Source organism: Mugil cephalus, chromosome 7 (genome assembly GCF_022458985.1).
Source record: "Mugil cephalus isolate CIBA_MC_2020 chromosome 7, CIBA_Mcephalus_1.1, whole genome shotgun sequence".
In the NCBI taxonomy this organism is placed as follows: domain Eukaryota; kingdom Metazoa; phylum Chordata; class Actinopteri; order Mugiliformes; family Mugilidae; genus Mugil; species Mugil cephalus.
In genome coordinates this window covers 21,592,532-21,604,811 of record NC_061776.1, presented here as the reverse complement: position 1 = coordinate 21,604,811, position 12,280 = coordinate 21,592,532, and the positions used below count along the sequence as shown (strand labels likewise).

Below are 12,280 nucleotides of genomic sequence, written 5' to 3'. Positions count from 1 at the left end.
ACGGTCTGCCTGACCAGTGGCAGAACAACAAACAATGTATGTCCCACAATAACAAACCGTAACAATTGCTGTTTGAAGAAAAGGATTACGTAACAACATACCAACAGTAATCATACTTTTATTAAATAAAATATGTAAAATATATTCAAACTGAGAACAAAGAAAGTCAAGAGTGTTAGTGATACCAGCGGTTCCCAGCGTTAGTTGCCTTTTGCCTCTGATGTCCATTGTTTTACCCACAAATCCAGATTGTGAAGTGAAATGCACTAACCAGAAAATTAATCATCATCATTAATCATCTAAACTACATTTTACAAATAAAGAACCAATTATAGAAAAGTCTGTATGCTATGTAAAGTAGAGGAATATGTTATCTACTTATTGTTATCTTGGTATTGTCTTCCTGAAGCACTAGCTATACCTCATGACCTCTTCTCATAGTCCAGGCCCAAATGTTGGGAAACATTACACTGAGAAGCTGAGTGGCCCAACATATCTACGAGGGTTCCACATCATCCAGGTCACTGTATATTCAAAAAAACAAAGCTGTAACAAAGGCAGCTGGACTTGTTGGCTTTCTTGAATACATTTCACCACTCATCCAAGTAGCTTTTTCACTTCTGACTGACTGGTGGGCTGTTGGACATGTGGAGAAGATCATGTGTGGGTGGTGTCAACCTTACCCCTTCCTAGCTAGATGGTACAGACCCTGCAACAGACCATGTAGCCTCCGTTTCAGCTTAGTTTTTCGGAAATAGTGGCCCAACGTTAAATTGGTGCATATGGCTGTCTGTTTGAATTTCTCCTCCAAAACCTTTGACCTTTCAGTGAGTGATGGTGATATATTTTATGCCATGATGTGAGGATCACACAATGAGCTCATTGTATTTGCATTGATTTTACAGTATGTAGTAATATATTAGAAACCACAAGGAGTAACTCATTCTTAGGACTTTCACTTGTTAATGTCCTATGTGGCGGAATAGTCTACTGGGAAAATCATCCCCTCTGCCCATGTCTTCTGAAACCACAGCTGCCCACATGAAGCACTTCCAAGGCTTTCCTGAAGAGGCCATTGTTTAAAGCTAGTTTGTACTGAGAGTATTTACTGTGGAAAGCTGGTGCTGGATCAGAGTAAGACACCTGACTCAGAGGAAGCTGTTGTGGGGGAGGCTACAGTACGGACAGAGATCTGGGTGAATTTGAGGGAGTAAGCTGCCTTGCGGCCCGACTTCAACTGGATCCCTCTTCTGCGCTCTGAGCGCCCCTTCGGTCTCACGTGGAAGTACCTCCCGTTCAGGTTGGTGTCGCCACAGGCGTTGAACCACCATCCACCTAGAAGATGACAGAAATTACATGTTGCACTGCTGACGCTGGATGAAAAGCACTCATTAGTTCTGCTATTTGCATCATGTGGGAGCAACACATGGATGCTACATCTGCTGCACCTGCTTGCTGTTGGGCACAGCTGGAGTCCTGGTTCTTGTCGTTGTCTCTGTCCTTGGTGGAAAACATCATGTCAGTGTGGTTGCTCATAGGGTCGGGCAGATTCCCAGACAGATGCGTGAGGTGAATGGTGTAGTTGCTGTCTGGACCACCAAGGTGAAATCTGTATTCAATGGAGTGACGGTCCTGTTTCCAATCTTCCAGCTGGATGTGAAGGACAGAGTTGCCCTGAGAGGATAGAGAGTGGATCTTCCTGAGACCCAGCCAAAACTCTCCTGCATGTAAAAGAGAGAGAGAGATCACACAGAGCTGAGAGTTGACAGAGTTTAAGAAGCAGGATAAGTTTCATGCAGAAGTGAAGGCATTCTGTTTTCACAAAGACCTTATCATCATGATTTTAAACCACTGTGGAATTTGGTTGCTGAAAATTCTTTTTCCAACATTAGATGTTAGTAACAGTTATGCAGAGAATCTCTCACCTTGAAAATCTCCAAAACCATTTTCATACTTGTCCCAGGTTTGATCAAAGTTCACTGAACCCTCCCTCCTTCGCTGGATAACGGTTTCTCCAAAGTCTAAATGCAGTAACACAGAAAAGGTGGATAACTTTTAAAAATGATCCCCTACAAATTCACATGAAATAGTTGTATTTATATCAGGGATGTTTCCAGCCTGTGATAGTAGTGGAAAAAAGTTTGCACTGAAATATCTTGTGAAATATTGCATTAAGAATCACTCTTGGATCTTCAAGTGCAATTTCTTTTATTACAGTCACAGATGTAATAAATAAATCCTTAAAAAGCCATTAAAAACTTGCAGTGATTGATTGGTTCCATAAAAATAAAAAAGAAATTTTGAGTATTAGCTCATTTTGGTTCCAGTGATCCACTAATGAAGACCGTCCTTTTTATTAAAAGACACATTTTTCTGTTGCGGTGCTTTGTGTCTATATAAAACCAATACATTTGAAAGTTCTTCAGAGACAAAAATGGCTAAAACAAGAAACCTAACGGAGGGAACATGCTTAAAGATACAGATTCTCAGCCAGGAAGAATACAGCTGCTGTCAGATCACCAGGAAGTACAGATGAACCAACAGCTTGGAAGACAAACCAAGATCTGGGCGTCCAAAGGTTTCTTTAGCAAGCAATGACCACATCAAGATCTGCATGTGCAGGTAAAACCGCTGAATGACATCACAGGAGCTCCAACAGCATTGGTCAAACCAAACTGGTGTCCAGTGTTCCACCTGCACTATACATGGTCGACTTTTAGATCATTAAGGTCCTACAAGGCTGTTAAGGAGCCCCTGCTCAATGAGAGACAGAGGTTAGCCTGGCGCTGTTGAGCCCAAGCACACAAGAACTGGACAGTCATGAGTTGGAAGAAGATTCTGTGGTCAGATGAGTCCAGTTTCCAGCTTTATCTTCCTCCTGCTAATGTGAGGGTACACAGAGGGCCAGGCCAAGCATTGTCTCCAGTACGTACAGTACCTACTGTCAAAAATGGTGGAGGCAGTATCATGGTTTGGGAATGCATGAGTGCAGCTGGTGTTGGTCATCTTGATGGCACATTGAACTCTGCCAAATATTGAGCCATTCTCCAAGCCACATGCTCCCTTCTGCACGTGCCCTATTCCCTTGAGGTCCAAACTGGATGTTTCAACAAGATAATGCCCCTTGCCACACATCAAGGGCCAGTAGAACCTGGCTGCAGGAGCACCAGACATGAGTCCCATTGAAAATCTTTGGCAAATTATGACAAGGTCTGTTTCAAAGCGCAAACAAAAGAATGTGAAGGAATTAAAAGTGGTAATTCAAGAAGAATGGGACAAGATTGCCCTTGAACAGTGTGAAAGGCTCGTGGGGAACATGCCAGCCAGGATTAGAGCTCTACTGCAAGACTACTAAATATTAACTGGATGATGTGATGATTTATTTATTTTTTGTTCAATTTTGAACACATTCTCTGTTATTTGATGACTTTGATCCCGACAATGTTGAGAACGGACATATTGAAACAGTCAAGAATATAGTTTTGTTAGTTTTTCTTGTAAACATAAACAAAATAAATATAATTTGTATTTTTCTGTCTAATGCAGCCACACCTTTTGAAACACAAAAAACATTCGTCCACAAATATTTCATTATGATATTTGAGCCGAAAACTTTTTTCCACCACGTATGAGTATGTGCTGCTTGTCCTTTTCCTACATGCGAGTGTATCGTAAAAGATAAATTATTTAAATAATATGAAGATGCTCCTGTGTGAAACTATGATTAATGTTTTTCAGTGCATTTTAATATTTCTGGGCTAACCCATAACTTATTTATCAGGAAAATAACAGGCCAATTAGCAATAATAAATTAAGAGAATCATTAGTTCCAACACCATTCCTCATATATGGGATTTCATGATTAGTGAACAGTTTATGCAAAGGATTCAAATTGCCTTGTCTGAGAAATGATGTAGCACGTAATCCAGTGCTACATCTGTAACTACCACTCATTTTTCCAGTTTTTACTGCCACAATTAGATAAAAGTATTACAGCTCTATTCAAAATATACAAGATTTAAATATAAATATTGCTAAAAATCTAAATTAATTTAACTTCAATTATTTTTTTTTTTTTTAAACATTCAAATAACCTGAAGACTTGCATTACCTGAACTCATATCACAAAAAGCCATGAAGGGAGCTGATCCATCAGGTCTGATAGCATAGACTCTGCTGACTCTCTCCCCACGGTTGAACAGCTGGCTGCAGTCTGATGGCAGATCTGTTTTAGAAATGACAACACATGCAGTGGTTAATGTGAGACTGTCCTGGATAATGTTTAGCTGCACAATAGTAAAAAAACTAATGTACACTTATACATGAAACACTGACACTGTGCAAATACTGGAACGATCTGAAACTTTCTGAATGTGAGGCAGAATATTTCTGAAAATTTGCTGGACACTTTCATAAACTATAAATATTGACATCCTTCTTTTTTATCCGTCTTACTCGTCGTTGCGGCGCTGTTGGAGCCAGAGGTCAGATAGGGAGTGAGTGTTGGTGCTTCTGTGTTGGAGCTTTCTGGGATCTTCTCCATGGTCTCCTGGGCCAACATGTTGGCTATAAGCTGTGGAACATTGTGAGGGAAACACCTTAGCTTGGAGACACAATACTCACACTTCAGTACTGAGAAGGAATTCCACTCAGCAATGGTTTTGTAGGATGTGATTCAGCAAAAGTAGAAACTTTTTTGAAGATTTCTTTTATGCTCTAGGCACCAAGGAACATCCAAATGTTTTCAGCACTGAGCCACTGGCTAAGGTTATTAAATATATGGACAGCTCTTTTATCAAGACAGTACCTTGCATATATTTAAAATCTCTATTCCATAATACAGCTCCATGACTCCATTTAAGTTTCTTTCAACCGGCACAAATAGTCATCTTGACAGCTCATAACTCAAAAAAAAAAAGAGAGAGAGAAAACAGGCAAAGTAATCTTCAAAGTAATTTCCCAGAAAAAAGTGACTTTTGCATAGCAGTGAACCAAAAGGTCCACGTGGGTGAAACTTCAAATTTGGTTTAAGTAAGGGACTGTATGAAAGTTATAGGGGTGGAATGTCTTTTTATATCTTTGGAAAAAACCCGGCCATCTGTTATGAATGTTTGACATCTATGTTTGTCCATCAATCAAATTATACAACAACAGAATGCAATAAAACCTCATCCACCTTTTCCTCCAGAGTCTTGATCTTCGTCCTTTGGTAGTTGAGCTGGTCGCTTTGTTCAGTCACAGACTTCAGCAGCTCTGTGATGCTCTGCTCCTGGCTGCGGATCACCTCCTGATCAGGGAACACAGTCGGAACTGTTAAAAAATAGTTCACTGCTAATATTGTACATAGCACACAAATTTGGGAACACTTAATGATGTCACTAAAAAAAAAGAAAAAGATTTTAGTTGTTGCATAATGTAAGTGAGCCTTCTCGGCCCCTTTAACCACATCAAAGTTTTCCATCTAACCATAGGTCACTCACCCTCAGGCTACTGATCTCTGCTGCTTGCTCGCTCGTCACCAGGCCATGTGACAGGGTACGCAGCTTCTCCTCCAGGCCCTCCACCTTGCTGTAGAGCTCACTCCTCTCCTGCAGGATGTTGTCCATCTTGGAGTTGATCGTCTCAGACAGGCCCTTGATCTCCTGAGTGTTGGCCTTCAGTACCACGGTGGTCTTCTTCAGCTCCTCCTCCTCCTCCTTGATCTCACTGGCCATCACGGCCAGCTGGTAGAAAGAGCGGTCGAAGATGTTGAGCTTCTGGAGGATGTCATTTATTTGTCCCTTAGTTTTTTGCACGAAATCCCGCAGGCTCTGACCCAACTGGAGGAGGCCGTTGGCCAGCAGGCGCACGTCATCCAGAGCAGCAAAGCGGGACCGGGTTTCAACCGGTGCGTCTGGCTGCTGGACTGGATTCTCTTCTTTGGCACATAGGGCAGGGGCACAGGCAGCAGCCAGGGCAAACATTAAAAAAGCTATTGTCATTCTCATGTTGTTGTCGTGTTGCTTGTTGAAATCGCCAAGGTAACATCTGGCCCTCACCTCCCTCTGCAACTCAAAAAAGCGCTTCTGGGTGAAGATCCACAGCTTTTTATTCTGTCTAGAATCAGATCAATGATTAACCCATGTCCATATACAGGATGCAGTTTCCTCCTATTGAGCTGACTGTTGAGCACTGGTTAAACTTTAACTTCAAGTCAGTTTTAATGGGCAATCTTGATATTGTCATCATTATTGAAACATTTAGCCAACGATCAAATTACAACAGATTACACCATCACATAGTCAGTAATCCTTGTAAAATATATATATTTTTCTCATTAAATATGATCAACCTAATGCAAAAAAAAAAAAAAAAAAAGGCACACAACAGTTTGAAGTGGAGAAAATAATTTGTCACTGCAGCTTTGTTAAGCCTCAAACTGATGCCTATCCAGCTACATTTATTCTCTCTAAGGATGTTTTCCACTGAGACAGGACAGCGTGACACTGTGTCTTCAACTGACCTGTAGTTACCTGAGCTCCGGATACGGCTGGTCTTCTGTTATTGTCATTGTAGTGTTGGTTTGAGTTTAAACAGGAAGATATGACCCAGTTTCCATATCGGATTGGTACAGAAAAAAAATGACCTTAATGCTTTGTAGTTGCAATTAATGGATACACATCATGCCACAAACAATTGTTGTTCAACAATGACAGTGTGCAGCATGTAAAAATCAACAAAAAGTCTATGTCATTCAACATGTTGTTTTCGACAAGAGGGAGAATTATCTTATCCCCTGTAGTGACAGATTTTATATTCAATAGTGCTCACTCAAAAGACATTTTTTGGGTTTCTGTCTTTTAACAGAAGCTGAACTGCTGGGAAGGGCACCATGTGGTTTAGTACACTTTATTACAAACAGTTATGTGAAAAATTGTTGGCCCCCTTTCTGGTTGTTTGCATGCAGTTTTGAAGGTGAAGGTTTATATTATTAACGGTAAACAAAATCCACACATTCAGCTTGAGGTCAGGAACAGATGGCTTGACATTCTCCTTCAGGATTTTTTTGATAGACAGCGGAATTCATGGGTCCATTTGTCACAGCAAGTCTTCAAGGTCCTGAAGCAGCAAAACAGCCCTAGACCATCACACTAACACCACCAGATTTTACTGTTGGGATGATGTTCTTTTCTGAAATGCTTTGTTAGTTTTACATCAGATTTAATGGGACACACACCTCCCAAAAAGTTAAAATTTTATCTCTTTTGTCTATTCAGTATTTTCCCAAAAGTCTTGTAGATCATCAAGACATTTTCTGCCCAAACTGAGAAGAGCCTTTATTTTCTGTTTTTCTCAGCAGTGGTTTTGGTCTTGATCTTGGAACTCTTCCATGCAGGCCATGTTGTTGTGGGGTGTTTTGTGACCTCTTAGATGAGTCGTTGCTGAGCTCTTGGGGTAATTTTAGTCCCGGAAAGGTTCGCCACGGTTCCATTATTTCCATCATTTTCCATTATTTTGGATAATAGTTCCCACTGTGGTTTGCTGAAGTCCCAAATCTTTAGAAATTAGTTTGTAACCTTTTCCAAACTGATAGATCTCAGTAACTCTCTTTCTCATTTGTTCCTGAATTTCTTGGATCTCGGCATTATGTCTACCTTGTGAGGATCTTTTGGTCTGCTTCATTTTGTCAGGCAGGTCCTATTTAAGTGATTTCTTGGTTTAGAACCAGCGTGGCAGTAATTAAACCTGGGTGAGGCTAGAGAAACGGTGATATACCTGGCGTCACAACCAGGTCCCAAAATGTGGCTAAAGAAGAAACACACTAAGAAAGGTAAAGACAGCTGAGTAGTTTAAGTAGTTGCTATGTGGTTTATTCGGTCTGAGCCTGATTGATTTGGTCTATCCATCTAGTTACACTGAAAATCTGGAGGAGTCTGACTCATCAGATACAATGTCTACTGAGTCTATAATGGAGAGCAAAGGGTTCCAAGTCTTATCAAATTTCTTCAAGGAGCCTCCAAGAGAAAATCTAAGCCTCTCCAATTTTAGATTATATGGTACTTCCTTAATCCATCTGTGATAGGACAGAGGCGAGGCCTGCTTCCAATTAAGCAGGATCAAGCGCCTGACGAGCAGGGTGCAGAAGACTAAGGAATGTTATGCTTCAGCTGTTAGAAAGTTGCCGTGTAGTATACAAGAAGGGCAGAAAGAGGATGTGGGTTCACTCCAGAACGGTAAACCATGTGGTGTCAAATACTTAAACCAAAAGTCTGCTACGTTTGGACATGACCCGAACATGTGAATACGGTCTGTTGTAGACTGTCTGCATCTAGAACAAGCATCTGCAACATTAGGACAGATCTTGGACAATCTATAATTAGTGGAATAAGTCTTAAGTACTCACTACTTTGGCAACAAATGTCTTTGAAATGAATACAGGGACATGTTGAAATAGGTAAAGGAACTTTTTGAGAGTAGTAATTTTGATTAGGTTGATCAAGCCAGCTAGGGAGGGGGGAAAAGTAGACCATCTGTTTAAGTCTTCCTCAACATTTTTAAGCAAAGAGAAAAAAGTTTTCACTTTTAAAAGTGTTTTACGTAATTTTTAAAATTACAGGGAGTGATGTAGAAGGACTGAAAACATAAGCTGTAAGTCGGCTGCCTGCATACAGCGACAGCTTGTGTATTGTTCCTTGATGTAGAATGGCCTCAATTTTCTCTTCAGATCTTAGACAGATGGCCAAAGGCTCAATGGCTATGACAAACGATAAAGGGGACAGTGGACACCCTTGTCTTGTGCTGCAGTAAAGTTGAAAAGAAGGTGAGAACTCATTATTTGTCTGTACAGATGCCACTGGGGATGAATGTGAACAACTTTACCGATGAAATAAAGACCAAATCTTTCCATCACCTCAAAAAGAAACTCCCACTCAACCCTGTCAAAAGCCTTCTCATCATCCAGAGGTACCACTACCTCGGGGGTGCTGGAGCTGGGCATATTCAGGATGTTTAGGAGTCTCCTGGTGCTGTGGAATGAGTGTCTCCCCAACATGAAGCCTGTTTGATCTCATGAAATGATCCCTGGGAGAATCTACTGAAGACTTAAGGCCAAAATCTTAGCAAAAATCTTATAATCCACCCAGTTAAGTTAAGTTGTAACAGGGGGTCGAATACTTTTTCACACAGGGCCACGTACAGTAGGTTTGGATTTTTTTCCCACCTCAATAATAAAAACCTTCATTTAAAACTGCATTTGTGTTTAATTGTGTTATCTTTGTCTTATATTTAAATTAGTTTGATGATCTGAATCATTTATGTGTGACAAACATACAAAACAGTCAGAAATCAGGAAGGAGGCCAACACTTTTTCACACCACTGCATATATAGAAAATTATTCTCTTTTACTTATTTTGCTTATTTAACTCAGAGATAAACTGCATTGAGTTCTCTCTCAGTTGATAACTTACAGTATGTTATGATAAATAGAACTGAACCAAATGAAATGACCTGCACATTGACCTGTATGTCTGTAACACTACTCTTCTGACTCTTACACTGCTTTTGCACACCACCTCAACCGCCTGTCTGTTAAATGTTAACCTCCTACATAATGGTTGTAGAGTGTGTACACAGATATCAGCCAGGGGCTCTGAAAGGTACAATGTGTAGATGCAATTATTAAACATCTGAGAGGGTGCATGAGACAAAGAAGATTACCCAAGTCAGTGTCCATCATTCTCATGCACTGTATGTTTAGGATTGAAGATGGAACGCTGAGTTCATGAATGATTGTTTACACTCTTTGTCAACTGCACCTCAACCCCCTGGATAATGTATTCCTGGATCATGTTTATCAGTCAGTCAGTCAGTCGAGTGGCATGCCTTTAGGAGCAGCAGTCAGACAGTTAATCTATCACTTCCAGACTGAAATGAATATTCCCAAAATTACTCGATGGATTATGATGAAATTTAATGTTTCACAGCACAAGATAAATCCAGTTGACACTGTTTATCCCCCAACGTTTCCTCTAGCACCACCAGCTGCTAAATTTATTTCCCTTCCATTGTCTTCAGCTGTTGCCGTCTAGCCACCAAATACTAATTAGCAAATATTAGTATGCTAAAACGCAGTATTAAGATGTGCTAACATTTATCTGCCAGCAACACTTTGCCTGACGGAGACGTGGCCTTACAGACTAACAGGGCTTGTCGCATAGCTGTGGATACTTAATCTGGTTTCATTTCTGCACGGCTGTCGGAACCATCCGGCTTGTCCCGCTCAGCGAGAAGGTCACTGTCATGCAGGTGGTCAATGGCCTGTTATTTTTATAGATTATCTCATTAAGAGTCAACAAGAGAGTTATGCATCTGTCAGTGCGTATTTGCACAGAGCTAGCCAGAGAACTGGGCTGAATACCCTAAAGCCTTAGTCTTCAATCTCATGTCTAAATTTAGATCAAAAACCAGTCCATACAGTGAGTCTGCTCTAGCTTTATTTGTTTTGCCTTTGACAGCTCCTAAAAACAGGTAACAGTTCAAATCATTTCAGACCATTGTTTACTTATTTGTTCAAAGGTCAGATCTTTGTGCATGGATTCAGATGAATTCCAGCTGCTTTTATTGCACTTATGCAACTTTCATTTTAAACAACCATAGCTGTCAACAATCTGAGGCCTTCTAGACAACTGATTGGTTTCGCTTCATTGATCTGTGTTACCTGACAACCCGAGGACAACCTGCATCTCCCCTGACCACAAGTCACTCTTATACAACAGACACACATGTTAAGGTGGTCTGAACTACTTTCCATTTTTTTGTGTTATTCCGGTTGCTCTTTTATCGATATTGCTTTTGAATATTATTTGAATAATCGGCAGGACTAAACAATTTACAGCCTCTGACATCATCACATGATTGGTTCTACAGGAAGGGCCTACCTCTTGGCTATACTTTCCACCAGGAGGCAGCAATAACAGTCAAATGGGAGGAAACTGAATACCCTGCAGCCAGAAGGCCTCATGCCTTATGCATTTCCCTTTGTGGTCCCAAAACATCTATTTGCACAAGTTAACGATTAACAGCTCATTTTTCAACTAATATTTGAAGTAAATTACAAAGTGAGTGTATGCCCCACAGATATGATGCAACTCCAAATCGTTCTCTGAAACTGTCTCCGAGTACATTTTTGCACGTTGGCCAAGTTTCGTGCAGTATGTGGTCAGTCCATAAGCAGTCATTTGGTCCAATAAAGACTTTTTTCCCCTTTCGCTCCCTCTAGTCAAACCACAATCCCTTTCGCAGTCTGTTGTCTGCTTGGGTAATGGAAAAGGAGTGTTTCCTGCTAATTCCTGCTAATTCCTTTTCCATGCATGGCGGGGCACGAGGCAGTGGTTGCTGCATCACGAGTGTCGCCCAGTTTGTTTTGCTCTCAGCTTTATTTAGGCTCAAGTTTATACTGTGGGCTGTATATGATGAGAATCACAGTTCTCTTGGCCTGAGGAGATTAACTCAGTCGCACCGACTGGAAAGATGGAGAGAAAAAAGAGAGATGAACTGTAAACATAAAATATAAAGCAAACAGACTCGAAAGGAAAGGAACATCAATAGAGAATCTACTGCCATGCATGCGGTTTTGTGATGTCTAATTAAGAGGAAATGGTGCTTTGAGCTGAATACTAACATCAACATGGTAAAATTGTCATAGAGACAATGTCAACATGCCAGTGTGGTTCCCAGTGTGGTTGCTGAATAAATAAACAAGTTTACAACCTGGTCTCTGTAGCTAATTTACGCCTTTAATGATAACTGTATGGAGTCCTTTAACTATCAATGTCATGCCCTCCACCTTATCCTACAAATGGAGTGGAGTCAGATATGGGGCCCTGCTGATGATTCTGATTCAACTACAACTACTGGCCTTCTACCCCACCATGACACCTGCTGGTGGACGCGTTCAAGCCGTCTACTCTTCGTAAACCTGAAGCCTAATTTTTACCTGCTGCTCCGACTTGGAAATTCTGGATGTTCTTTACTCTGGAAAAAAAAGTATTTTCATCGCTCTGAACTTCTTCCAATAAATTTCAGGAAAAAACTCAGATCACATGCCTCTCTGTGTATTGCATTTGGGTGTAGACACGAGCCTCCACCTGATGATTGAGGCTTAAAGTTATTCATAATTGAGTAGAGGGCTGCTTTGAGCAACAGGAGGCTGAGCTCTCAGAGTGTTAGCCGTTTGCCTAGACATCACCCGCCTGCCTCAGCTCTAGTCAGGCTTCGCCTCTTTGCCCAGCTTTGAATTTG

The 12,280-nt window shown here is 40.9% G+C and overlaps 1 protein-coding gene across 1 annotated transcript; it reads right to left on the bottom strand.

Moving 5' to 3' along the window:
- Nucleotides 1-100: 100 nt before the first annotated feature.
- LOC125011426 (angiopoietin-related protein 3-like) lies at nt 101-6,051 on the bottom strand. The gene is made up of 7 exons (XM_047590643.1): nt 5,481-6,051; nt 5,177-5,287; nt 4,456-4,573; nt 4,112-4,225; nt 1,926-2,021; nt 1,449-1,721; nt 101-1,335 (listed from the first exon to the last, which is right to left on the bottom strand). The coding sequence occupies exons 1-7, from the start codon at nt 5,985-5,987 to the stop codon at nt 1,130-1,132; spliced, it is 1,425 nt and encodes a 474-aa protein (XP_047446599.1). The 5' UTR covers nt 5,988-6,051; the 3' UTR covers nt 101-1,129.
- Nucleotides 6,052-12,280: the final 6,229 nt, after the last annotated feature.

Coding starts and splice junctions, on each gene's coding strand:
- LOC125011426 (XM_047590643.1), bottom strand. CDS start 5,987: ATGAGAATGACAATAGCTTTTTTAATGTTTGCCCTGGCTGCTGCCTGT. Junction 5,288..5,480: donor CAGAGATCAGTAGCCTGAGG/GTGAGTGACCTA, acceptor TTCCCTGATCAG/GAGGTGATCCGCAGCCAGGA. Junction 1,336..1,448: donor CTGTGCCCAACAGCAAGCAG/GTGCAGCAGATG, acceptor GTCATCTTCTAG/GTGGATGGTGGTTCAACGCC.